Source organism: Trachypithecus francoisi, unplaced genomic scaffold, assembly GCF_009764315.1.
Source record: "Trachypithecus francoisi isolate TF-2019V2 unplaced genomic scaffold, Tfra_2.0 Lachesis_group21, whole genome shotgun sequence".
Classification (NCBI taxonomy): domain Eukaryota; kingdom Metazoa; phylum Chordata; class Mammalia; order Primates; family Cercopithecidae; genus Trachypithecus; species Trachypithecus francoisi.
Genome location: NW_022681467.1, coordinates 23477252 through 23504113, shown reverse-complemented (window position 1 = coordinate 23504113; position 26862 = coordinate 23477252). Strand labels below are relative to the sequence as shown.

Sequence of the window (26862 nt, the reverse complement as noted above, 5' to 3'; positions counted from 1 at the left end):
GGTGAGCCAAGATCACGCCATGGCACTCCTGCCTGAGCAACAAAGGTGAAACTCCTCTCAAAACAAAAACAAAAAACTTCTGGCCGGGCACGGTGGCTCACGCCTGTAATCCTAGCACTTTGGGAGGCCGAGGTGGGCAGGTCACGAGGTCAGGAGTTCAAGACCAGCCTGACCAACATGGTGAAACCCTATCTCTACTAAAAATACAAAAATCAGCCAGGTGTGGTGGTGTGCACCTGTAATCCCAGCTACTCAGGAGGCTGAGGCAGGAGAATCGCTTGAACCCGGGCGCCAAAGGTTGCAGTGAGCTGAGATTGCACCACTGCACTCCAGCCTGGGTGACAAAGAGATATTCTGTAACAACCACCACCACCACCACCACCACCACCTCCTCTATCCTCAAAGTCTTTGTGGATGACCTAGTTGTGGTAACAGCACATAACTAAACCAATTCAAATGAAGAATTCATCAACATCTTGTTTATTCTATTTTAAAAGGGTTCCTCACATACCCTTTCTGTTAAGAAGCTTTCACATTAAGATGAAACTCCTAAAACAGTGTCAGAAAAACCTCTAAGCAAGGTGACACTGGTGATTTACATGAGGGGCAAACAATAGTTTGAAGACAGATTCCAGGACCCCTGGGCCCCTGCCTCTAGTCTTTGGTACCTGTGTTCGCATGGCCATTTGGAAAGGTCACTCTGCAGTGCACTATGGAGGCTGCAGATGAGGCAGCAAAGCCAGCCTGGAAAGCTTGATGCCAGAATCCCATGCCCTGGTGCAGCAACAGAAAGTGGGGCCTCTGGAAACTGAGTAAGGCGAAGTCAGGAGGCCAAGCCCAAAATGTGGCACAGTGGGGGAAGCAAGCAGGATTTAGAAGGCTCAGCACATTCTAGAGATGGCAGATGTGGGAGCCGGATCCTACAAAGGGCCTGCCAGATTCCCAGAGTGGAAGGCAAGGAGAGCTCTGGTGGGTCTCTGGCAGTGAAGAGCCAACAAAGGTTGAGGGAAGATCTATAAATACGTTAGGACTCTGTTTGGTATCTGCTTGGGCAAAAGAAACAAAGGAGTCAGACTAGTGCAAATGTGGCCATATAAGTGGTGGTGCACCAGGGTCACAAGCACGGGTCTGGCCTGCCCAAGAAAAGGCTGGGATCTGGGTCTCTGACAGACACACCTTGTACAAAGTCCTGTCTGCTGCACACGTACCATATGGACAAACCTTGTGGGGTTGGGATTCTAGGTCAGGAACTGGGCACAGAAAAGGGGCTTTGCTTTATAGGGAAACAAGCAAGAGGATTATCCCCAGCATTCCTTAGGCCAACTATGTAAACTGCCAGCTGCCAAGAGGAAATGCCACCTGTGAGGCAGGTATAGCAGTTATCTGAAGCACAGGGTGAACAGGCCACAGTGAGCAGTTCCACCTTGTTTGGGCCAGGAGCTTCCTTCTGTTCTGTATCAAGGAGTGGACAACCAGATTTGACCAAGGTCTCACCAGTCTGGGCTATGAGCAAGCAGGCAGCCTGGTCTATCCTATTCCCAAGAGCAGAGAAACATCCCTATTGTCTGGCTGACCATCCCAGTCTGGGCTAAAGCATTCCAGAAGCCCAGCAGAAAACAAAGGTGACTTCTTCTATCTACAGATGCTTTTAAAAGCAGGCCATGACAGTAAAGTATCTCTACTTTGCTTTCACACCAGCATTATAATGAGTCTTGCTTGCTGTTTAAGCACTGAGGTTGTTTCTTAGTCCTTTGATTTCTGTAATACACATTGTCTTGGGGCTGCAACACAGTCCTTTTCTTTTTTTTTTTTTGAGACGGAGTCTCGCTCTGTCGCCCGGGCTGGAGTGCAGTGGCCGGATCTCAGCTCACTGCAAGCTCCGCCTCCCGGGTTCACGCCATTCTCCTGCCTCAGCCTTTGGAGTAACTGGGACTACAGGTGCCCGCCACCTCGCCCGGCTAGTTTTTTGTATTTTTTAGTAGAGACGGGGTTTCACAGTGTTAGCCAGGATGGTCTCGATCTCCTGACCTCGTGATCTGCCCGTCTCGGCCTCCCAAAGTGCTGGGATTACAGGCTTGAGCCACTGCGCCCGGCTAACACAGTCCTTTTCTAACTGGAAAATAATCTCTTATGAATCAGGTAGCCTGACTCATGAATAGGAGCAAAGGGAGGCAATATGCTCCCTTAGGACATGAAGTGTTTGTCTACTGCTGGCAGATCCCACCTTCAAGCCAGCTACCAAATCTCCTAAGAGAAAAGAAGTACTTGCCTTTTATCTCCTCCCTCCCCAGATAGCCCATGTCCACGGCAAGTCTGGTCAGGCCAGTCCACAGGGTCCCATGGGCCCAGAAGCAAGGCACCGTCACTCCATGAGCCCCCTTGGAGGAGTTCCGAAAACAGCACATGTGACCTGAGGGTGATCAGCCCTCATCTGATCACACCCTTAGCTCTACACAAGCACAGAGTTTAACACACATTGTCTTTGCACAATGAGTTGGAAGGTAGTATAAATGAAACATGCCTACCAAGTGCCAGAGAGAACACAGTCTGTTTTGGCCTCAAAGGGTTCAGACTAAAAGGGGCTTTCCTCTTGTGAGACAAGCCCAGGGCTGCCCCTGATTCAATGATGATGAAGACAGAACACTTCCCCAAGGCTCTCTGCCAGAGAAGCCCCACCATCTGTGCTTGTTCTTCATGCAAAAAAGAAGGGGGACACTGAGGGAGAATGCCAAGGAACTGAGGTGCACTAGGGTGCCAATCATCACATGGTCGACAAGGGGCTCTGAAAGGAAAAGAAGGCTCCAGCATTTACAAGAATAAGGCAGGGCCTGAGGCTGGACAGGTCAGCAAGTCCTAGGTACACCTGATGGCCAGTACTGCCCCCTAGGCAAACACTTCCTCAACTTCACCTGCTTCCAACTAAAGCTCTTCTCAAGGAGGACACTGCTTCTCTAAGTCAATCTTCACTTCCAGTCTGATCTCTGGACCCACCCCTTCCTTCTCAGGGGTCCCCTCTATCAAGTCTAGTATCTCCTTGCAGTCCACAGGCTTTCTCAGTCAGCAAATAAGAAGGAGCTGATCATTCAGAAATGACAATTCTTGGAAGTATTCTCCTCTAGCCATCTTCCTTTTTTTTTTTTGAGATGGGGTCTCACTCTGTTGCCCAGACTGGAGTGCAGTGGCCCAGTCTCAGCTCACTACAAGCTCCGCCTCCCAGGTTCATGCCATTCTCCTGCCTCAGCCTCCTGAGTAGCTGGGACTACAGGCACCCGCCACCACGCCTGGCTAATTTTTTTGTATTTTTAGTAGAGACGGGGTTTCACCATGTTGGCCAGGATGGTCTCGATCTCCTGACCTCGTGATCTGCCCGCCTCGGCCTCCAAAAGTGCTGGGATTACAGGCGTGAGCCACCATGCCCGGCCTGCCATCTTCCTTTTTATAGCCCCAAGCACTCTAGAATATCATCCACACCTGCTGGCTTCCAGTATCTCACTTGGCCACTGGTCTACTTGAAGCTGGCTTCAGCCCTCACCTCTCCACTCAGATCACCCTACTCAGGTCATCAGGGTCCTTCTCACTTGCAGAGCCAGTGGGCTTTTCTCTGTCCTTCCCTCAAAGTCTCCGCAGCATTAGACATTGTGGATCTCTTTTTCTCCTTCTTCAATGTCTCAGGCAATGCTCTTCCCTGCTTCTCTTCTGGTGTCCTGGAACCTCTGCCCTCACCCCATCTCTAGCCTTCTGATCTTTTCAGCTCTACACCTGGATACTGGCTGACTACAGTACATACCATTAACTTTGACCATGACTTCCAAATATGTATCTTAGGATGAGACAGCCCTCCTTGGTTATCTCCTGGACCTATGTTTTCTCCTGTGCTTTCTATCTCAAGGACAGGTACCACCAACCTTCCTAATCGCCTAAGCTAGAAACCTAGGAGTCATCCTAGATACCGCTTTTTGCAATGCATGCTCCACATCTAGTCTGTCACCAGATCCTATTGACCCAACCTCCACAAACTCTCCTTAATCTACCTGGGGTGGATACTGTGGATGGACCTAGCCAACCTCCATTTCATCCCGTTTCTGAGGTGCAGTACCTAGAAAGTAACAGGGGCCTCTAAAAGCTGGACCTGAGACCACCTGGTACAGCAGCCCAATATACACATTCCTCCCTTCGGGCAGCATGCCCTGGGCAGCATGAGCTCAGCCGTTTCCCAAGACAACAACTTTGGTATGCTCTGTTGTCTCCGCTCCCTGTGGACTGGCAGTACGATCAGCAGGGCGAAACTGTTCTGGGGACACTGAGTTGTTTTCTTGCATCTGATTTCTGCTTGATGGACTAGCTCAGGAAGCCCAGACCCCAGGCATGTCTCCTAATAACAATGAGCATTTCATCACCACTGCAGGGAATTCAGAATTTATTCTGGACCTCCAAACATCACAGATAATATGACTAGAAAGTGTTGATTCCAGGGTTGCCAGGTAGCAGGGCATTGCAAAGTTGAATGCAACCTGCAGGATGGGTGAATTTTTCTCAATGTTATCAAGGAAATGCGGAAAATTCCAGGGTGCATGGGGGTGGGGGGTATTAAGAAAGACAGGTCCTGCTGGGCCAAACTCGGCACTCTTGGGGCAGAAGTGAATCAAGAACTTGCTGATCCAGAGGCTAGGAATACCTACTCAGCCCACTAATATTAGCTGGAATGCCAGGGTGGACTTAAGCCCAGCTCAAGGAGAGGTATTACTGTGGCAATTTGTTGCCATAAGAGACAAGTTCAGGCCAGGCGTGGTGGCTCATGCCTGTAATCCCAGTACTTTGGGAGGTCGAGGCGGGCGGATTGTGAGGTCAGGAGTTTGAGACCAGCCTGGCCAACATGGTGAAACCCTGTCTCTATTAAAAATACAAAAATTAGCCTGGTGTGGTGGTGCACGCCTGTAATCCCAGCTACTTGGGAGACTGAGGCAGGAGAAATCACTTGAACCTGGGAGGCAGAGGTTGCAGTGAGCCGAGACCACGCCACTGCACTCCAACCTGGGCGACAGAGTAAAAACAGACAAGCTCTTAGAAGAAATGTGCCTATCAAGTAAAGATATCAAAGTTTTTTCTGACCAATTTTGTTTGCTTTAGATTTCAGAATGGTAGGTAAGAGCACGAAGAAAAGTCTATTGCTGAATTCTACTGAACTTGCAAGGCATGCAAGCTGGAAATAAAGCATATTACTTACCTTGTGAACACTGGTCAAGACATTTAGGAAAGAGAAATCTAGGGGGAAGAAGGGGGAAATATTTAAAAACCATTCATCTCAGAGTTGTCACTGATTATTTCCCACACAAATACTATCACTGACAAGCAAACTGACTCACATGATGAGGCAAGTGGCAGCAGCACTGAGCACTAAGGATATCCATGGGACTTCACAGCTTTCCGTCAAAGCTCCCCATGCCAGGAGCCCCACAGAAGTCCCTACATGGCCAATTCTAAGTGGAATGTTGAAGAGGGATACCGGGGCCAGGACCAGCTCTTTGGTCTATGGGAGATGGAGAAAGAGCTGGTCTTTTTTGAAAGACATATGTTTTTGAGTAAAGTGGATATTTCAAGGGAAAAGAAGAATTACACTCATCTAACTCTACCAGGGGCCTTTAATACCAACTTTGCCATGCTTCTCTTTATGTACACACTAGAATCTCAATTCCCCTTTAATCTCCTTCTTCTTTTTTTTTTTTTTTTGAGACGTCTCAAAAGGTGAGTCTTGCTCTGTCACCCAGGTTGGAGTGCTGTGGCCGGATCTCAGCTCACTGCAAGCTCCTCCTCCCAGGTTCACGCCATTCTCCTGCCTCCGCCTCCCGGGTAGCTGGGACTACAGGCGCCACCACCTCGCCCGGCTAGTTTTTTTTGTAGTTTTTAGTAGAGACGGGGTTTCACCGTGTTAGCCAGGATGGTCTCGATCTCCTGACCTCGTGATCCACCCGTCTCGGCCTCCCAAAGTGCTGGGATTACAGGCTTGAGCCATCGCGCCCGGCTCCTTCTTAACTCAAAAGGTGAATGAAAAGCAGGAGACTGAATTACAAGTGAAGCAGGAGGTGGGGGTGACTGATCCAAAGCGTGAGTTACTTAACAACTGTAGCACTGCAGTAGGCTCCAGAGAAAAACTCATATTCTCACAGGACTTCAGAACTCCTAAAACATCACAAGGCCTGCCTCAGGGAAGAAAGCTAACACTAACGGGGATAGCTGCCTTTTATGGAGTTCCTCCTGTGAGCAAGGCACTGTGTAGGCAGTTCACGAACGTGATCTTGCTCTGTCGTCCTGTCCTCTCTGTGCCTCAGGTATCTAATAGATGAAAGGCGTGGGTTTAGGATGGCTCAACACACTAAGTTTGCCCAGTGTCTCACAGGCAGCTGGGAGGCAGCAGGGCTAAGGCAGGGACCCAGGTCTGTTTGGCACCACAGAGGTCCTGTGTTTTCTTCCCTGACAATTGGGATGCTGGCTGAAGTCACTCTTCTGAATGGCTGTTGGTCTAGCTGGCAGGTATTAATGATGTTCACAACGCTGGGGGAGTTTCTCTCCTGGAATTTCCTTGGTGGCAGCAAATCTTCATCCTTTTGTTTGATTTCTGACAACAGCCAGTCATACACCATTTGAAACCAAATTTGGTAGATGAGCTGGGTGAATATCAGGTTGGGCTGTGGATCCTGTTTCCTTACCTGACTCCCTCATAGTTTCTGAAGAATTCCAAGGAGGAAAACCCATGTGCTATACGTGGGTCAAAGGGGCTGGAACAAGGGAAGATACAGCCACACCACAGTCTCCCAAGAACAGAACTCACTGACTTCATTGTGCTCACAGTCCACAGACGGCTGCTGCACAGTAAGCATTCCTTTACTTATTTTAATTTTTAAAGTTTTACTTAAAAGAATTTAAACAGCCTGTAATCCCAACACTTTTGGAGGCTGAGGTGGGCAGATCATCTGAGGTTGGGAGTTCGAGACCAGCCTGACCAACATGGAGAAACCGCGTCTCTACTAAAAATACAAAAAAATCAGCTGGGCATGGTGGTGCATGCCTGTAATCCCAGCTAATTGGGAGGCTGAGGCAAGAGAATCACTTGAACCTGGGAGGTGGAGGCTGCAGTAAGCTGAGATCACGCCACCATTGCACTCCAGCCTGGACAACAAGAGTGAAATTCCATCTCAAAAAAAAAAAAAAAATTTTTTTTAAACAATGGAGCAACTGTTCAGTTGGTGAAGGAAGTCAACTCACCTTTTTGAGATAGCATCTCACTTTGTTGCCCAGGTTGGAGTGCAGTAGCATGAACACAGCTTACTGCAGCCTCATCATGCAATCCTCCAGCCTCAGCCTCCCAAGTAGCTGGGACTACAGGCGCTCACTACCACACCTGGTTAATTTATTTTTTTTGGCAGAGACGGGGTCTTGCTATGTTACCCAGGCTGCTCTTGAACTCCTGGGCTCAAGCATCCTCCAACCTTCCATCTTCCAAGTGTGCTGAGATTATAGGCATGAGCCACTGTGCCCTGCCTGATTTTGTTACTTAAATTTTTATATTCCATAATCATGTTCACCCAATTTTAGTCTTATTTCTATATTTAAATAGGTTATATACTCAACTTCAGTCCTTTTATGCCTTATGAAAAAAAATTTTTTTTTGAGACAGTCTTGCTTGCTCTGTCACCCAGGCTGGGGTGCAGTGGCATGATCGCAGCTCACTGCAACCTCCACCTCCTGGGTTCAAGCGATTTTTGTGCCTCAGCCTCCTGAGTAGCTGGGATTACAGGTGTGCGCCACCACTCCTGATTAATTTTTGTATTTTTAGTAGAAATGGGATTTTGCCAGGTTGGCCAGGCTGGTCTCGAACTCCCGTCCTCAAGTGATATGCCTGCCTTGGCCTCCCAAAGCGCTGGGATTACACGTATGAGCCACTGCACCTGGCCTTAAGTTATTTTTCAATAATATTTAGAACATACATGTTGGAGCACCCATTTATTTAGCAGATATTTCATAAGTCCTTACTATGTACTAACTATTAAACAGAAATAGTTCTCCCTCACAAAAGCTAAGTTTGTCTTCCATAATTCCTCTCTCTTCTTTGGCTACAAGTCCAAAGGAGTCTATTGAGGACCTAGCACTAATAAAAGAACAGCATTTACTACATACAAGGTAACTAACGCATTCCAAAAGATCTGTCTCCTTCTGGTGGGTGGAAACAAATTACTTTCAGTACACTTACACACCATATCCTGTATCTACCTGTGCTCCATGTAGCAACTCATGGGCTCCACACATGCTGTGATGGCACCAATGGTGAAGGAGGCCTTGACATTTGAGTCTGGGTGGGTCTGCAGGGCCTGGACAACATCAATAACATCTGTGTAGCTGGGGAAGGTAAAAAAAGGAATGATTAGTTTACTGACTGGCATTGCAAAGTGGAGGAAGAGGGGAATCCCGAATGGCTGATTGAACAAGGATGCAAAGAAAACCAAAAGGAAGAGCCTGCAATCTGGTCCCTTGGTGTCACTCCACTTCATGACATGCAGCCCCTGGAATCTACAGTGTTTCTACATTCCTAAGTTCCATTAGTCCTCATAACTGTGCAAGAGTGACTGGAAGAACCACCCTGCTCTGGAGGTAAAAGGAAGCCGGCAGGTGACCCTGGAGCTCTGAGGGTGGGACCTAGTGTCTTTAGGCCTGTTTTCTAATCAAGTTAGGAGCTCCTGCCACTTGCCTATTTTCTTTAGTAGCTCCTTTCTCTCCTTCCCACGTCTCAGAACATACAGGAAAGAGAGTGCGTCTGGACCCATCCAGGTCAGCAGACTCATCCATGCCAAATACAGCTCACACTGGTATCTCCTGCCTGGAACTCTCTCCAAACTCCAAACTCGTTGTCCTTTTCAGCAGAAGGACTCTACTCTTTCAGATGCTAGGCTCAAAGAATTTTTTTTTTGGTCTCCTTTGACTCCATTTTTTCCTGTCTTCAAAATATAACTAGAAGAGATCACTGCTTACACCCCCACACTCCCACTGGGTCCAAACTGTTATAATCTCTTGCTTAGATCACCCCATCAGCCTCCCAGCTGTCGCTGCTTCTGTCCTTGCCTCTCTCTGATCTGTTTTCAACACAGATGCCAGAGGGATATGCTAAACCCAGAGTCAGATCATGTCATTTCTCTGCTCAAAACCCTCTGGTGGCTTCCATCTCACACTGTGTGAAAGCCAAAGCCTTTACAATATGCCAGGCAGCCCTCTATGATTTGACCCCCTACGGAGCAGCGAAGAATTTCATCTACTATCACTTCCCTTTCCCTAATCCAGCTACTTTGGTTTCCTGGCTCTTTTCTGAACATGCCAGGCATACTTCTACCTCTGCATTCTTTGCTCCCCTGGCTGGAATGTTCTTTTCCTCAGGTATCTGCATGAGTGGTTCTCTCTCCCTTCAGGTCTCTGCTCAGGAGGCATCTTATGGAGAGGCATCCTCTGACTTCATACACCCAGTGTGATCCAGCTCCTTTCTTGGCATTCCCTGACTCCTCTTCCAAGTTTCTTCAAGGCCCCAATCAGCAGCTATTTATACCCTATTTTCTCATTTATTTCTTTATTGTCTCCATAATAAGAATGTCAGGTGGTACTGTAATCTCTGCTGCCTAAAGGAGGGTAGGTGAATAAACTGGATGTTCAACCCTAAGCAGGCCCCTGGCCACTTCAAGAGGTGGACCTAGCCTCTTCACCTAATAGAGGAGAACTCTTTCCTGATTGATCCAGCCTATCACCAAAAGGTTTGTTCCTATGGAAGAAAGTCAAACCTAATGGGCAGCCCATCTAATCAGATGGGCCTGCTTTAGTTTGAGCCCTTTGGAAGCCAGTGGTGGTGGTGTGGACAGGTACAGCCTGCTTGAGTTGTTCTTGAGTTCCTATGAACAACTCATCTGTAAAAAGGCCCTTGGCTTTATTTGCAGACTACAATACTCCACCCCACCCCACCCCAGGTTCTCCTGAGTCCTGATCAGCTGGCAGGGCTTCAGTAGAGAATGGGGTGTACTAGGTTCTAGAGTTCCACCAGGGGAGCCTGACAGCCCTCTGCTCACAGCCTTCTCTTCTTCAGGGCTTCTCCCCCTACCTGGGCATGTGTATATGACCACATGGGGCTCTTTCCACTGAGTGCCTGGCTGGGCCTGGATGCCAGGAGAGTCCAATCCACAACATGCACTGCCAGGCCCATACAGAAGCATGCCTGGTAAGCAGGGCTGGCGTGTGCATGCTGTCCCGCATCCCTCTCTGGCAGTGTTTAATGGAGTTAATGGATTTAACTCTTAGGGTTAATGTGAAACATGTGCTCACTCAGACTGTAGGCTTAAATTGCAAACATAAAACAGTCTACAGGAGACTTCAGTGTAAGCAGTACAGACTCATTTCTTAGGGGAGCAAAGGACAACTGAAAAGGATTCACAAGTCATGCTTGAGGAGTCATTTTAATATAACAGGATTTCCCTTAGAGAGGGTGGCTGGGGAATTTCTAGGTTTTCAGAGCATTTCATTAATTTTCATTGACCTTAATGGAAAAAGGTTACAGTAAAAAACAGGCCCCTGTCTCCTTGATGAGACCTCTGCATCTGGGCACTGCCCCAAGAGAAGAATGCCCCGGGCCATTCACTCTATCCATTAGGGGAATCCCTGCTAGACCCTCCCTTCCTCCCCAGCCCCATAATCATCCTGGGTGAGGGCTCCAGACAGAAAGAGCACCCCTCACCCAGAAGGAAGCACCACACTCAAGTTACTAGAGTCTTTCTTTCTTTTTTTTTTTTTTTGAGACAGAGTCTTGCTCTGTTGCCCAGGCTGGAGTGCAGTGGCAGGGTCACAGCTCACCACAAACTCTGCCTCCCAGGCTCAAGCGATCCTCCTGCCTCAGCCTCCTGAGTAGCTGGGACCATAGGTGTGCACCACCACACCCACCTAATTTTTTGTATTTTTGGTAGAGACAGGGTTTCATCATGTTGCTCAGGCTGCTCTCAAACTCCTGAGCTCAAGTGATTCACCCACTTTGGCCTCCCAAAGTGTTGAGATACAGGTGTGAGCCATGGCGCCTGGGCTAGAGCTTGTACTAGACTACTTGGGCTAAACTGACCCTACTGTATGATGAGGGCAAAAAATTGTCTCTTCATGTTTGCTTCCTGTCAGTATTTTCTTTATTAAAAATAAAAACAAAACAAAAACCCAGCAGGACCTTAACTTTCTTTTCTCTGAAACAACAGATAATCTATTCAAGTCTCCTTTGGGCTCAGTCTTATGTTTGCAATTTAAGCCTACAATCTAAATGGGCACAAGTTTTTACATTAATTAATTTCAAATTTTGTTTTTAATGTAGATAATTTTAGAGAATGATTTTATAATATTCCAGGGTATAAATAAATACAGCCCCTCATATTCTCTAAAATTAATTTTGTAAAATTCAGATTTTTCCAGTTTTACTTATATTTGTGTGTGTGTATATTAAGTTCTATTCAGTTTTACAACCTGTGTAGGTTCTTATATCCATCACCATGGTCAGGATACTAAACAGTTCCAATACACAAGGATCCCTTGTGTTGCCCTTTTATAAACACGCCCACCTCCCTCCTGCTCTCCACTCCCATTCTGACCCCTGTCAATCACTAATCTGTCCTCCATTTCTAAAACTTTGTCATTTTAAAATACATAAATTCAATTTTTAAAACAACAACTAACAGTTCCACTTGATGTCAAAGTTTAAGTATATTGCCCCACCACTTCACTAAATTGAGTGGCATCAGGCCACTCTAAGGGCTAAAGAAATCTCTGTCCCATATTACAAGTTTCCCCAAATAATGCTATAAATGAAAATAAAGCCAGGCCGGGCATGGTGGCTCATGTCCGTAATCTCAACACTTTGGGAGGCTGAGGTGCAAAGATTGCTTGAGTTCAAGAGTTCAAGACCAGCCTGGGCAACATAGGGAGACCCATCTCTAAAAACAAAGGCCAGAAACTGGGCGTGGTGGCTCACATCTATAATCCCAGCACTCTGGGAGGCCAAGGCAGGTGGAACACGTGAGGTCAGGAGTTCAAGACCAGCCTAACCAAGATGGTGAAACTCCATCTCTACTAAAAATATAAAAATTAGCCAGGTGTGGTGGTGAGTGCCTGTAATCCTAGCTACTTGGGAGGTTGAGGCACAAGAACTGCTTGAACCTGGGAAGCGGAGGTTGCAGTGAGCCAAGATTATGCCATTGCACTCCAGCCTGGACGACAGAGCGAGACTCTAACTCAAAAAAAAAAAAAAAAAGGCCAGGAGCGGTGGCTCAAGCCTGTAATCCCAGCACTTTGGGAGGCTGAGGTGGGTGGATCACCTGAGGTCAGGAGTTCGAGACCAGCCTGGCCAACATAGTGAAATCTGATCTCTACTAAAAAATACGAAAATTAGCCGGGTGTGGTGGCGTGTACCTGTAATCCCAGCTACTTGGGAGGCTGAGGTGGGAGTACTGCTTGAACTTGGGAAGTGGAGGTTGCAGTGAGCTGAGATTGCGCCACCGCACTCTAGCCTGGGTGACAGAGCAAGACTCCATTTCAAAAAAAAGAAAAAAAAGAAAAGAAAGCCATATTCAAGGAATACAATTCTTAATATGAGAAGCATCTAGGATCTCCCATCACCAACAACCTAAATAACGGGCATGAAGGCCCAGTCCCAAGACGACGGACATGCTATAAAGGAGGGTGCTACATGGGCCCAGCTGGTAAGAAAAGTGTCTTAGTGAAGAGCCACAGCATTTAGCTGGTATTCTGACTGGAGTCCTCTAGGAAATTGACTAGAGGTCCCCATATCCTGGGGCTGTGATGAGGCAAAGTCTGGGTTTGCAGTATAAGAGTGGGCTGGTTGGCCGGGCGCGGTGGCTCAAGTCTGTAATCCCAGTACTTTGGGAGGCCGAGGCGGGCCGGATCACGAGGTCAGGAGATCGAGACCATCCTGGCTAACACGGTGAAACCCCGTCTCTACTAAAAAAATACAAAAAGCTAGCCGGGCGAGGTGGCGGGCGCCTGTAGTCCCAGCTACTCCGGAGGCTGAGGCAGGAGAATGGCGTGAACCCGGAAGGCGGAGCTTGCAGTGAGCTGAGATCTGGCCACTGCACTCCAGCCCGGGCGACAGAGCGAGACTCCGTCTCAAAAAAAAAAAAAAAAAAAAGAGTGGGCTGGTCACACTATCACTGTAGTTTAGAAGCAGCCAGGAATGCTGACGCTTTTGCAGACTTGTAAAGTCAGAGACAAGAAGTCAGTGATGCTCTCTGAAGAGACAGAAGATGGAAATGACCTCACCTACACATTGTCAAGCTGCTGAATTCATCTCCAGCTCCACACCCTCAGTGACTCTCAACTGGTGGGAGCAGGAGGTGAAGCAGATGGGCCAACCCATTCCTTTGACGAGTAGAAACAATGGAAAACCAAAAGAAAACAAGTGGTTTCAACCCCAGACTCTTCCTCTGGTTTCTAGGACCTCAGCCCACAAGCAGGACAAAAGCGCTGATAGAAGGGAAGCTGGAGGCAAGGTGTGAGAACAAGGCTCGAAAGGGAAAGATGGCCTGCTAGGGTACACTGTCCCACCTGCCTCCTTCCTCAGACCACCCTCCTAGCTTTCCTCCAATTTCCATTATCACAGCCAGGACACAAAAAGGGGCTTTGGATTGGGAGCCATTCTTTACTGGAAACAACTAGCCAATTGCAAACACTAACATAGCACAAAAGCACTTTGTAAGAACTGCCAAAAGCTTCTTTATTACCAACCATAACGACACTAGTGAAAAGCACGGCTCCTGTTTTCCTGACTGCGCATTCCCCTCTGGGCCTGGGGTGGTGATGGGTCTGTGAGGGGCTCCTCCTTGAAAGGCCTTAGAACAGGTCAAGAGAACCTCCTTTTAGCAAGGGTCCCCTGCAGCAGTGGTACAAGCTCTGTCAAACCTGCCCTCCTATGTTGCACACTCACAATAATCATGCTTACAGAGACTTCATGAGCTAGGCAGCCTATAATTACAGTTCTGCACACAGCCATGAAAGAGGAGCTTCTTACCCAACATGAATATTCCCACACCTCACTGAAAGTCCCAGTAAACACTCCTGGGCCAGTCATCCAGGTCATGGTGAGGCTGGAGCCTGCAGAGTATGAGGGTCATCTCTGCAATTCCACAAGAGGGAGAACTGAAACAGAAGAAGCTCCCTTATTTAGATGATGAAGGAAAACTTAGGGACCACTACTGTGCCAAGAATTACCAGTGAATCTTGCCAGGTTCCCTAATTCCCCATCTTGTGGGGATACGATGATGTTAAATCCAAACTTAAAACTTGTGTGCAAGCTATATTAGCCTATAGGCCATAGGGTCATTGCTCACTTAAGGCTTCCCTGTAGTGCAGACACTGTTCACGTATGTGGAGTCTGTTCTGGGCTTCAGGTTTGTTACACATAAAATAAGAGTAATGGCAAGGTCGTCACCCTGATTTGACCGTTCCCAGGAGACTTCCAATGCTCACCCTTGTAACACCACCAGCAGTCTGGTCTTCTTGCGGATGTAGGCTGACTGGCGGGCAGAGCGGTTCTGCTGGGCCTCCAGAGCACTGGAAAGGTATCTCTGGAAGTGTGCAGCATGAAAACATTCGGAGCTGTCCATGATTTGGCGATACACCATCCATCTGGAAAGGGAAAATGTAACCTCAGAATGGGGGCCCCCTGATGACCTGGCCCCATATGTTCAGCCATGGATTCAAATGTGACTGTGACTCCTAAAGCCATTCTGCCCAGTGAATCCATTCAGGAGAAAGCCATCCTGGCCTCACAGAAAAAAGGCAGAGGGCACTGGATGGGTTGGAAGCCCAGTATCCTGAAACCACTGTCACTGGGGCTTTTGATAGGAAACCCCTTGCCACAGGAAAAATGGTCAGGTAAGTACTTGAACAACAGACATCAAAGGTAAGACTCCTTCTGACCAGGCAGTCACTTTCTGAAGGACCATGCAAAAGATGGCTTCAGTTAGTCTCTTGCTAAGAATAAGAAATGGGCAGGGCTGGCCGGGCATGGTGGCTCATGCCTGTAATCCCAGCACTTTGGGAGGCCGAGGCGGGCGGATCACCTGAAGTCGGGAGTTCAAGACCAGCCTGACCAACTGGTCTTGGAGAAACCCTATCTCTACTAAAAATATAAAATGGGCAGGGTGTGGTGGCGCATGCTTGTAATCCCAGCTACTTGGGAGGCTGAGGCAGGAGAATCGCTTGAACCCGGGAGGTGGGTGCTGCAGTGAGCCAAGATCACACCACTGCACTCCAGCCTGGGCAACAAGAGTGAAACTCCATCTCAAAAAAAAAAAAAAAAAAAAAAAAGAAATGGGCAGGGTGAATAATTCAGAATGTTTATAGAACAAAAACACTAGACACGAGGAACTGGTTAGACATTTAGTACTTCATAAATGAGGTCCCATATTTCCTGAGCATCGCTCTGTAATCTGCCTCCCCATTCCCCATAGTATCTCATCCTAAACTGCTGACTCTATGCAATTTCAGGCTTCTAAATTTCTTTATGGCCTCCTGCAGGATGCCTTACTTTGGGGTAGGCTGACTAGATATTAAACGCCTGGTTCAATCAGCAAGGGTTGTTTAGTAATCTGACAGCCAGGTGGAAGTGAAGGATGAATGATTTTCCTGATTTCACCTGGGCCAACCTGTTCCAGCTGCATCTGAACTCAGGCAGTCTCCTTGTGCTCATGGAAGGATCATGACATCCACCAGCTCCTAAGTTTTTATAACCATCATGACCCTGAATTTCCCTGCTGATCACTCCCAGGCCTCTGCACTTGCTTGACCTGCTGCTACAATGCTCTCCCCCAGTAGCCACATGGTTTATTCCTTAATGTCTTTGCTCAAATGTCACCTCCTTAGTGAAGTTTTCCCAGACCACCCAATTTCAAATTGGAATCTAAGGCACATAGTAACATGTGCCTGTATTCTCAGCTACTTTGTAGAATGAGGTGGGAGGATCACTTGAGCTCAGGAGTTTGAGACGAGCCTGGACAACATAGCAAAACCCCATCTCTAAAAAATTTTTAAAAAATTAGTTGGGTGTGATGGTGCACACCTGTAGTCCTGCCTACTTGGGAGGGTGAGGTGGGAGGATAATTTGACCCAGGAGTTTGAGGCTACAGCGAACTATGATTGTGCCACTGTACCCGAGTTTGGGTGACAGAGAGAGACTCTATCTCCAAAAAAAAAACAGAAAACTGGAACCCCACTTCCAGCCCTGCACTTCCTATAACCTTCCCTGCTCTATTTTCTGTTGTTTTGTTTTTTAATCAGAGTCTCACTCTGTTGCCCAGGCTGGGATGCAGTGGCGCAATCTCATCTCACTGCAGCCTCGCCCTCCTGGGTTCAAGTGATTCTCCCACCTCAGCCTCCCGAGTAGCTGGGACTATAGGTGCGTGCCACCACATTCAGCTAATTTTTGTAGGTTTCACCATGTTGTCAAGGCTGGTCTCAAATTCCTGGGCTCAGGTGATCCACCCACTTCTGCCTCCCAAAGTGCTGGGATTACAGGTGTGAGCCACAGAACCCGGCCCCTTCTCTGCTTTATTTTCTCCATAGAACTTTTCACTAGTTAATATACTTTTCCTTATCTGTCTGTCTTCCCAAACTAGAATGTAAGCTCCATTAAGGGCAGAGATTTTCAAGTCTGTTTGTTCATCAATGTATTCTCTCATACTCAGACCAGTGCCTGGCATACAGGAAGTGCTCAGTAGAGCATATTAAATGAATGGCTGACTACCGTGCTGATACCAGTCCCACCAAGGCCAGTACATGTCTAAGGTTTTCCAATGCCTAGGCAGGCCCAAGTTAGAATCCCTTTCCCCAAAGCAAAGGCAGCAGCCATACTAACCTGCCATATTCTTTATGCAGAGTGACCAGAAAAGCACAGAGCTCGCTAGCGTGACAGCCTGGGAGGCCGGTTACAATGCTGATAATTACCTACATGAAGAAAAAGTCATAGGTTTGCAATTCAACTGCATTGCATTGTGTAAGAAGAGGTTAAGAGAACTGACTTCTGGTGCCAAGCATTGTGGGTCTGAACTTCAGTATGACCTCTCACTAACTCTGTGACCTTTGGCCAATGACAGAACCTACATTATAAAGTGGGTGTGAGGATTAACTGGGTTAACATAAGCAAAGTGTTTAGAACAGTGCTTGGCACGTAGCAAATACCATATAAAATGTAGTGTTACTAGTCTAATTTTTACTAGAGTAGTAACACTAATTAGAGCAGATTGTGAATAGATTAGTTAAAATACAATGCATTAAAGGACCTACCTGCTTGAGACCACAGATCTCTTCTGTAAAGCAGACATTCAGGCATATTATGACTTTTCTCCCCAGTAGTAACATTTCTTAGGAAAACACTGGGCAGAAAGGAGGTCTGGGACAAAAATGCCCCAGGCTACACTGGTGTGGTAAACTAGGGCAGAGGACAGGAGACTGGTGCTGGGGATGCTTCTGCCTGGTTGCCTGTGCCCTCTAAGTCACATGGTCAGGGCTAAGCAGGGCTAAGTTTTTTTTTTTGAGATGCAGTCTCACTCTGTTGCCCAGGCTGAAGTGCTGTGGCGTGATCTCAGCTTACTACAACCTCCACCTCCTGGGTTCAAGAGAGTCTCCTGCCTCAGCCTCCCAAGTAGCTGGGATTACAGGCATGTGCTACCACACCTGGCTCATTTTTGTATTTTTAGTAGAGACAGGGTTTCACCATGTTGGCCAGACTGGTCTCAAACTCCTGACCTCGGGTGATCCACTGACCTTGGCCTCCCAAAGTGCTGGACTTACAGGCATGAGCCGCCGCGTCTGGCCGACCGGGACTAAGTCTTAACTCACTGTGTGTGTGAAACACCTGTGATTCTAGAAGAGGAGAAGAGTGGCCAGGCTGAACTGTCCTAACTTTATTATACACCCACAGGAAAATAGGTCCCCTTTTAGGTAGATATTCCAAAGCAACTTAAGAAATTCACCGAAAAAGGAGGCATCAGGCAGGTGAGGACAGGAACCATGTAATCACCGAGGGAGGTCTATATAAATGACTTGGCGTGGCAAGTGCCTCTGTAAGTTTTTTTTCTTTTTTTTGAGATGGAGTCTCCCTCTGCTGTCAGGTTGGAGTGCAGTGTGCAATTTTGGCTCACTGCAACCTCTGCCTCCCGGGTTCAAGTGATTCTCCTGCCTCAGCCTCCTGAGTAGCTGGGACTACAGGTACCGACCACCATGCCCAGCTAATTTTTTGTATTTTTAGTACAGACGGGGTTTCACCATGTTGGCCAGGATGGTCTCCATCTCTTGACCTCGTGATCCACCCGCCTTGGCCTCCCAAAGTGCTGGGATTAGAGGCGTGAGCCACCACACCCAGCCTGTAAGTTTTATTTCACAATACACAAGACTCACTGGGACAGGCCCAGTCACAAATATGCTAAAGCTAAGCCTGGAAGCACTCATCACTTGAGCTACCCACATCAGCACAGAGAAGACGGCCGTGAATCCCTCTTCTTTTGTAGGACCCAGAAGCTGTCTCTTGTTCCCTCTGACCAGGGCCTCTACACCGTACCCCTTTCTACCCCTCAGGCAGTACTCCATGTTTATCCTCCTCCCATCCAGCTTTCCCTGTCTTCGTTCCTATTCCTGTGCCCAGGTCTCAGCCCCTCAAATTACAGCACATGTACATAAAGCCAGACATGTTTTTACTTTAAGGCCAGTCCAAAAGCATTATTTTTTTTTTTTTTTGCGATGGAGTCTCGCTCTATTGCCCAGGCTGGAGTGCAGTGATGCGATCTCAGCTTACTACAACCTCTGCTTCACGGGTTCACACAACTCTCCTGTCTTGGCTTCCCAAGGAGCTGGGACTACAGGCACCTGCCACCATGCCTGGCTAATTTTTGTATTTTTAGTAGAGACGGGGTTTCACCTTGTTGGTCAGGCTGGTCTTGAACTCCTGACCTTAGATGATCCACCTGCCTCAACCTCCCAAAGTGCTGGGATTACAGGCATGAGCCATCCCGCCCGGCCAAGCACCTTTGAATAAAATATAAATATATATATTGCACTTCTGAATAAAACATAACAAGTAGGTATTTTCAGATGCTTTACACTCTTGCCTTAGGGAAAAAAATGACGTTTCTCATTGCTTAGTGGTTTTATTTCCTTTTGCAGCTGAGTATCTTCTAGACTCACATGGAAATAAATGCCCTCTTTGAGCCTATTAAGACTTATGGTTCTAGGCTGGGCGCAGTGGCTCATGTCTGTAAACCCAGCACTTTGGGAGGCCGAGGCAGGCAGATCACTTGAAGTAAGGAGATCAAGACCAGCCTGGCAACATGGTGAAACTCTGACTCTACTAAAAATACAAAAATTAGCTGGGCTTGGTGGCACATGCCTGTAATCCCAGCTACTGGGGAGGCTGAGGCTGGAGAATCACTTGAACCTGGGAGGCAGAGGTTGCAGTGAGCCGAGATCGGGCCACTGCACTCCAGCCTGGGCAACAGAGCGAGACTCGATTTCAAAAAAAAAAAAAAAAAGGCTGGGCATGGTGGCTCCTGCCTGTAATCCCAGCACTTTGGGAGGCCGAGGCAGGTGGATCACTTGAGGTCAGGAGTTTGAGACCATCCTGGCCAACATGGTGAAACCCCATCTCTATTAAAAATACAAAAAATTAACAGGGTATGGTGGCAGGTACCTGAAGTTCCAGCTACTTGAGAAGCCGATGCAGGAGAATTGCTTAAACCCAGGTGGCGGAGGTTGCAGAGCGTGCCATTGCACTCCAGCCTAGGTGACAAAGCAAGACTCAAAAAAAAAAAAAAAGAAAAGAAAAGAAAAAAAGACCATCCTGGCTAACATGGTGAAACCCCATCTCTACTAAAAATACAAAAAGTTAGCCGGGCGTGGGGGTGCGTGTCTGTAATCCTGGCTACTCGCGATGCTGAGGCAGGAAAATCCCTTGAACCTGGGAGGCGGAGGGTGCAGTGAGCCAAGATCAAGCCACTGCACTCCCGCCTGGCCAACAGAGTGAGATTCTGTCTCAAAAAAAAAAAAAGAGACTTAGGGTTCTGAAGGAACGGTGGGAAGGGGTCAAGAGGAGGAAAGTGTGAGGCAGGAGTAGATTAAAATCCACTCTGGGGGCTGGGCACAGTGGCTCACACCTGTAATCCCAGCACTTGGGAGGCTGGGGTGGGCGGATCACCTGAGGTCAGGAGTTCGAGACCAGCCTGGTCAACATGGTGAAACCCTGTCTCTACTAAAAATACAAAAATTAGCCAGACGTGGTGATGCATGCCTGTAATCCCAGCTACTCAGGAGTCTGAGTCGGGAGAATCACTTGAGCCCAGGAGGCGGAGGCTGCAGTGAGCCAAGATCACGCCAGTGCACTCCACCCTGGGCAACAACAACAAAAAAACCAAAACAAACAAACAAACAAAACTCCACTCTGGGGAAGATAGTGTTTATAAAGTATTACTTTACTCTGCTGATTCTGGCAAGGCCTGAATAACATGGGTGCCCTTCCCTGTATTAAGCACAATGTGTCAACCACTGCCAGGTAAGTTCCTGTCACAATCAGGAAGAGCTGATAGCATGAAAGCACTGAGTAGGAGTTTAAACGTTCTTGAGAGGCCAGGGGAGGGTACGGCAAAATGCCAGGGTTTTGTCACTGTCATGAGGCTTGGCCAGGGTAAATGTAGACACCTGACACAGACATTGTATACAGTAGGTTGCATGTGTATCATTACATTTCAGGATCCAAGGAAGTGGAGAGTCCTGTAACAGGGACTCTATCTGAGTTCTTGTTGTTAACTGACACAAAAGATCCAGGGCAGGCTCTCAAGATTATCTTCCTGTGAATTCCCAACATATCTGGTGAGCTCCTCTACCTTGTCATTTTCTACTCTGTGAGTAGGGTTGACTTCAGCTTGCTGCAGCAGGACAGGAAGATGGGTCCTCATCACAGGTTCCTGGCTAATGCTGCTGATGGTGAAATGCTGGAGAAACCTAAAAACACAAAGACAATGCTATTATGTTACCATCCTAGCCTTTCCTGAAGGTGACGACTCACATGAAAAAGTTTTTACTTAATTGCTGAAAAATAAACCTTGGAGAGATTCTCTCTAGAGACTAAAATTGTGTACAGTGTGTTTCTGGGACATTTTACAGTGATCTCTAAGAAATTACAAGAAAAAGGAGCTAAAAGGACCAACATTGAGGTTTCTGACATTTCAAAAGCCAGAATATTAAACATCTATAAACAGAACCAGAGCTTACCAGTCCAGCTCTGGGAGTTTGGCTGAGAGTAACTTTAGGGAACTCCGTTTCTCCCCAGCAGGCTGGCTCAGGGCACTGAAGAGCTTCTGTGCACTGGAGTGCCTGGAATAACAAAAGCTCACAGATTAGAAGTCCATCTTCCTTTAGCACATACACTTTACAAAACTGGTTCTGATGTTTTCAAGCCAGAGCCCAGTGACAGAGTCACCTCTTCCAAAACACCCATTTCAGACTTAAACAAAATGAGGTGTTAGTGCATGATGACAGGTACGTCCACATAGAAAGGCTGGCCTGAAATCCCTTGATAATACCATGAGTTTCTGATTCTTGGTGATTTTACTTCTCTTTTTTCTTTTTTTGAGACAGAGTCTCGCTCTGTCACCCAGGCTGGAATGCAGTGGCACAATCTTGGCTCATTGCAACCTCTGCCTCCCAGGTTCCAGAGATTCTCCAGCCTCAGCCTTCTGAGCAGCTGAGATTACAGGCGCATACCACCACGACCGGCTAGTTTTTGTATTTTTAGAAGAGATGAGGTATCACCTTGTTGGCCAGGTTGGTCTTGAACTCCTGACCTCAGGTGATCCACCACCTCGGCCTCCCAAAGTCCTGGGATTACAGGCGTGAACCACTGTGCCCGACCTTTTTCTTTCTTTTTTTTTTTTTTTAAAGAAGCCCTTGGCCGGGCGCGGTGGCTCAAGCCTGTAATCCCAGCACTTTGGGAGGCCGAGACGGGCGGATCACGAGGTCAGGAGATCGAGACCATCCTGGCTAACACGGTGAAACCCCGTCTCTACTAAAAAAAAAAAAAATACAAAAATCTAGCCGGGCGTGGTGGCGGGTGCCTGTAGTCCCAGCTACTCGGGAGGCTGAGGCAGGAGAATGGCGTGAACCCGGGAGGCGGAGCTTGCAGTGAGCTGAGATCCGGCCACTGCACTCCAGCCCGGGCGGCAGAGCGAGACTCCGTCTCAAAAAAAAAAAAAAAAAAAAAAAGAAGCCCTTGATGTATTATGTTGAATTCTCCATATACAATGACCAGTCACGAAGACGGTCTTCTTCAGGGGAACATGGTCACAGGACTGGGGCAATCCAGGGGACTGAGAGGGAGCGTGAGGATGGGAGGTGGGGCTACCTCTTGCTATTTCACATTAGAGACAAACTATAACACAGTCCATGGGCCTGCAATCATCCCCTTTTATCATCTGGCATAATGCTTGATGTAGTTGTCCACTTTATTCTGGAAGTCCTCCTTGTCCTGCAAATGATGTTCTGCAGCTTCAATATTCAGTGGATCACCAAAATTCAAAAGATCAGTAAACAAAGAGTTTAATCCCCAAACGACATCCTGTAATGTTCTCATGGGAGTCCAGCTGTGCCGTCAATTGAATGTTCTCTCAGTAAACTCAGACATATTTCCCCTATCTCTGTGATGTTGAGGTGCCAGATCTTGGTCAGACATTTCATTTTGGGAGGCACCATGTTGTACGCATTGGGAACTTCAAGCTGAAATTTTCTACCCTGGTAGTAACCCTCATCTGGAGTTACTGTTAGCTGAAAACAGTGAAGCTTGTTTGGATCAGGAAAATGCACTTTACATGTACAAGGTAAATTAGCTTCAAGTTCTGCAACCTCTGTAGTCCCAATTGCTAAGTGGGACGATCACCTGAGCCTGGGAGGTCAACGCTGCAGTGAGCCAGGACCGCACCACTGAACAGAGTAAGACCCTGGGCTCCCCAAGACAGGTGAGACTGGCCCGGCGCCCAACATCATGCCTGGCCCGGGTCAGGGCTGTGAGAGGTGGCCCCTCATAGCTACACTGGCTCCTGGCAGTGGGGACCTTTTTTTTTTTTTTTTTTTTTTTTGAGAAAAGGTCTTGATCCATCACTCAGGTTGAAGTGCAGTGGCACGGTCATGGCTCACTGCAACATTTAACTCCTGGTCTCAAGTAACCCTTCCACCCCGGCCTCCTGAGTAGCGGAAACTACAGGCATGTGCCACTATACCCAGCTAATTTTTAAGTTTTTGTAGAGATGGAGTCTCACTATGTTGCCCAGGCAGGCTGGTCTCAAACTCTTGTGCTCAATTCATCCTCCTGCCTTAGCCTCCCAAAGTGTTGGGATAACAAGTGTGAGGCACTGCACAGTGGCCCTCTCTTGCCTTCTATTCCCCCAAGGGCACCGGCTACCTGCAAGCTGGCAGCATTGAAATGTCTGTGTTGACCCTTTCAGAAGCCAAGACCCCTGTGTTACATAATGCGAGGCATCCTGCAGAGAAAGCACGCCCACAAAGCCTAGGGAAGCAAGCACAAATATTGAAGCAGCCACTTACAATCTCTTTTGTTCCACAGATAATCCATCTTCCTGGATCACTTTTAAAGAGAGCCCTGAGTTATCCTGCTGTTGCCAGAGGGAGAAGACCTAAACAAAACAGAATTTGAGCAAAGAACACTTTAAACCCAACAACAGGATATGGAACCCACATGGGGATTTGATGGTTGTTGAAAATCTAGACTGTCACTGCAGAGAAAATGACTATAACAAACAAGTTTGCTTCAAAAATAGAGGCCTGAAGCAATTTTGTTCTGTATTTTTAAAAACCAGAATGTCTTTCTGGGTTACTCCCCCAGGGATTCTGCTCCTTGAGAGGTCAGGAAGCATGGAGAAAGGGGTCGGGTAACACTGTCCTCGCAGCAGAGGCATGTTCTCCTCTAGGGAGACAGACAGGAGTGGTTCAAGTAACTCCTGCCTAGAGGCAGAGGGATGGCTGAAGAGAATCTAAAGGGCTGTCTTTACTTTCCCAGATTGAAAGGATAAGCACAAGGAGGTAAAAAGGTCCAGCAAAGCTGGGAGACACAGACTGGGCTGAGAAACTATTCTACAGCCAAGGTCAACTCTTGCATCCTCTATGGTCTGCGAATCTGACCTGAGGGAGGAACACTGTCCCATCACAAGCTGCTGTAACCACACCTTTCCAAGAATTCCCACTAGTCATGAGGTTAGCCATCAGTTTGGCTTTGGCTATTGCTTGGTCTCTAAGTGGGTCGTATCATTCTTGTAAACTCCCTCATCTATAATGTGCAGCCTGCCAGGTGGTACTATTCGCAAGAGGGACCGTGACCCATGGGGAAGGAGAGTACAGGGTGGCAAAGAGAACACTAATTCAGTAGGTAGGGCCCAACAATTCAATAAAGTAGCTAAATAAGAGATAACTCTAACTAGGATTTAAAGAGGACAAAGTAGATTTTTCTTAAAGGCTAAAAACCCTCTTGTTCAGTTTCCTTAGGCTCTCACCTCTCCCTGCCAACAGCACCATTCCAGAACCTGAAGGGATGAGAAGCAGTCACCCCACACCAGCCAGCCCTCGTAACGCTGCCTCTCATCACTTCACTGTTAGCCCCAAGATGCTGCCTTACCATTTATATTGCTAGGGGGGAAAAAAGTAGTAGTAGTTTTGCTGAATAATGACTGATGTTACCTCTGAGTAAAATGCTTGGTATATCTTCGATTTGGGGAAAAGGGCAATCATCAGAAAACTGCTTGATCCATGGAAATGAACTGGGAGGTGAGGAAGCAATGAGCTTTTGAAGTCTATGAGAAGAGCAGCAACAGTACTGGTGGAATCCTAAAGAGAAAAGGAGGGAGCATCAGCAAGAAGGGCATCTGCGCAATTATAGCACTCACAACTACTGCCAGAACACACAGAATCAATTTCGATACAATTATTGTCACATTATGTAGTTCACTGGGGTTTGGTATAGATGCGCTTTACTTATAGGAGATACAGGAAATAAAAGGATTTTTTTTTTTTTTTGAGACAGGGTCTTGCTCTGTCACCCAGGCTAGAGTGTGATGGCTCACTGAAGCCTCGACCTCCTGGGCTCAAGCAATTTTTCTGCCTCAGCCCCTCAAGTAGCTGAGACTACAGACACATGCCACCATGCCTGGATACTTTTTTTAAAACTTTCTGCAGAGACAGGGGCTTTCTATGTTGCCCAGGCTGGTCTCAAACTCCTGGTCTCAAGTAATCCTCCCACCTTGGCCTCCCCAAGTGTTGGGATTACAGGAGTGAGCCACCACCCCTAATCTGGATTTTTTCCCCTAAAGTGAAAATGTTATCTCAAAATTCGTTCTAGGATATTAATCCCTTATCAGATAAATGATTTGTGAATGTTTTCTTCCATTCTGAGGATTGTCTTTTCACTCTCTGGATAATGTCCTTTAATACACAGAAGTTTTAAATATTGATGGAGTCCAATTTACATATTTTTTTCATTTGCTGTCTGTGCTTTTTAGTATCACATCCAAGAAATCATTGCCAAATCCAATATCATCAAGATTTTCTCCTGTATTTTCTTCAAAGAGTTTTACCATTGTAGCTCTGTGTTTTGTTTTGTTTTTTTTTTTTTTGAGACGGACTCTCACTCTGTCGTCCAGTTGGAGTGCAAAAGCGTGATCTCAGCTTGCTGCAACCTCCGCCTCCTGGGTTCAAGCAATTCTCCTGCTTCAGCCTCCCGAGTAGCTGGGACTACAGGTGCGTGCCACCATGCCCAGCTAATGCTTGTATTTTCAGTAGAGATGGGGTTTCACTATGCTGGCCAGGCTGGTCTCGAACTCCCAACCTCATGATCTGCCCGCCTCCGCCTCCCAAAGTGCTGGGATTGCATATTGTTTTAGTTTTTTTTTTTTTTTTTTTTTTTTTTTTTGTTGAGACGGAGTCTCGCTCTGTCACCCAGGCTGGAGTGCAGTGGCCGGATCTCAGCTCACTGCAAGCTCCGCCTCCCGGGTTTACGCCATTCTCTCACCTCAGCCTCCCAAGTAGCTGGGACTACAGGCGCCCGCCATCTTGCCCGGCTAATTTTTTGTATTTTTTTTAGTAGAGACGGGGTTTCACCGTGTTAGCCAGGATGGTCTCGATCTCCTGACCTCGTGATCCGCCCGTCTCGGCCTCCCAAAGTGCTGGGATTACAGGCTTGAGCCACCGCGCCCGGCCTGTTTTAGCTCTTAACGTTTATGTTTTTGATCCATTTTCAGTTAATTTATTGTACAGGGCATAAAGTAAAGGTCAAACTTCATTCTCTTGCACACGGATATCTAGTTTTCCCAGCACCATTTTTTTTTTTTGAGACAGGGTCCCACTCAGGGCACCTGTGCCCAGGTTGGAGTGCAGTGGCGCCATCTTGGCTCACTGGCCTCCGTCTCCTGGGTTCAAGCGATTCTCATGCTTCAGCCTCCTGCCTGGCTGGGATTACAGGCGCCCGCCCACCACACCCAGCTAATTTCTGTATTTTTAGTACAGACAGGGTTTTGCCATGTTGGCCAGGCTGGTCTTGAACTCTTAGCCTCAAGCGATCTGCCATCCTCGGCCTCCCAAAGTGCTGGGATTACAGGCATGAGCCACCGCACCAGGCCTCTCAGCACCATGAGTTAAAAAGACTGTCCTTTTGACATTGAATGGTTCTGGCATCCTTGTCAGAAATGATTTGATACAAAAGTTTATTTCTGGGCTCTCCATGGGTCTAGTCCACTGGTCCATATA

General features: G+C 47.5%; 1 protein-coding gene across 3 annotated transcripts in view; it reads right to left on the bottom strand.

The window, feature by feature from the left end:
• Window positions 1-26862, bottom strand: part of CUNH20orf194 (chromosome unknown C20orf194 homolog) — a 173810-nt gene that overhangs the window by 26603 nt on the left and 120345 nt on the right. For all 3 annotated transcript variants that reach the window (XM_033185811.1, XM_033185812.1, XM_033185813.1), the window contains exons 22-29: window positions 24802-24948; window positions 23656-23744; window positions 21331-21432; window positions 20943-21060; window positions 16928-17016; window positions 14539-14697; window positions 8266-8391; window positions 5225-5262 (exon numbers count right to left, since the gene is read on the bottom strand). In XM_033185811.1, coding sequence (XP_033041702.1) covers window positions 5225-5262; window positions 8266-8391; window positions 14539-14697; window positions 16928-17016; window positions 20943-21060; window positions 21331-21432; window positions 23656-23744; window positions 24802-24948 — 868 coding nt within the window. The remainder of the gene's footprint in view (window positions 1-5224; window positions 5263-8265; window positions 8392-14538; window positions 14698-16927; window positions 17017-20942; window positions 21061-21330; window positions 21433-23655; window positions 23745-24801; window positions 24949-26862) is intronic.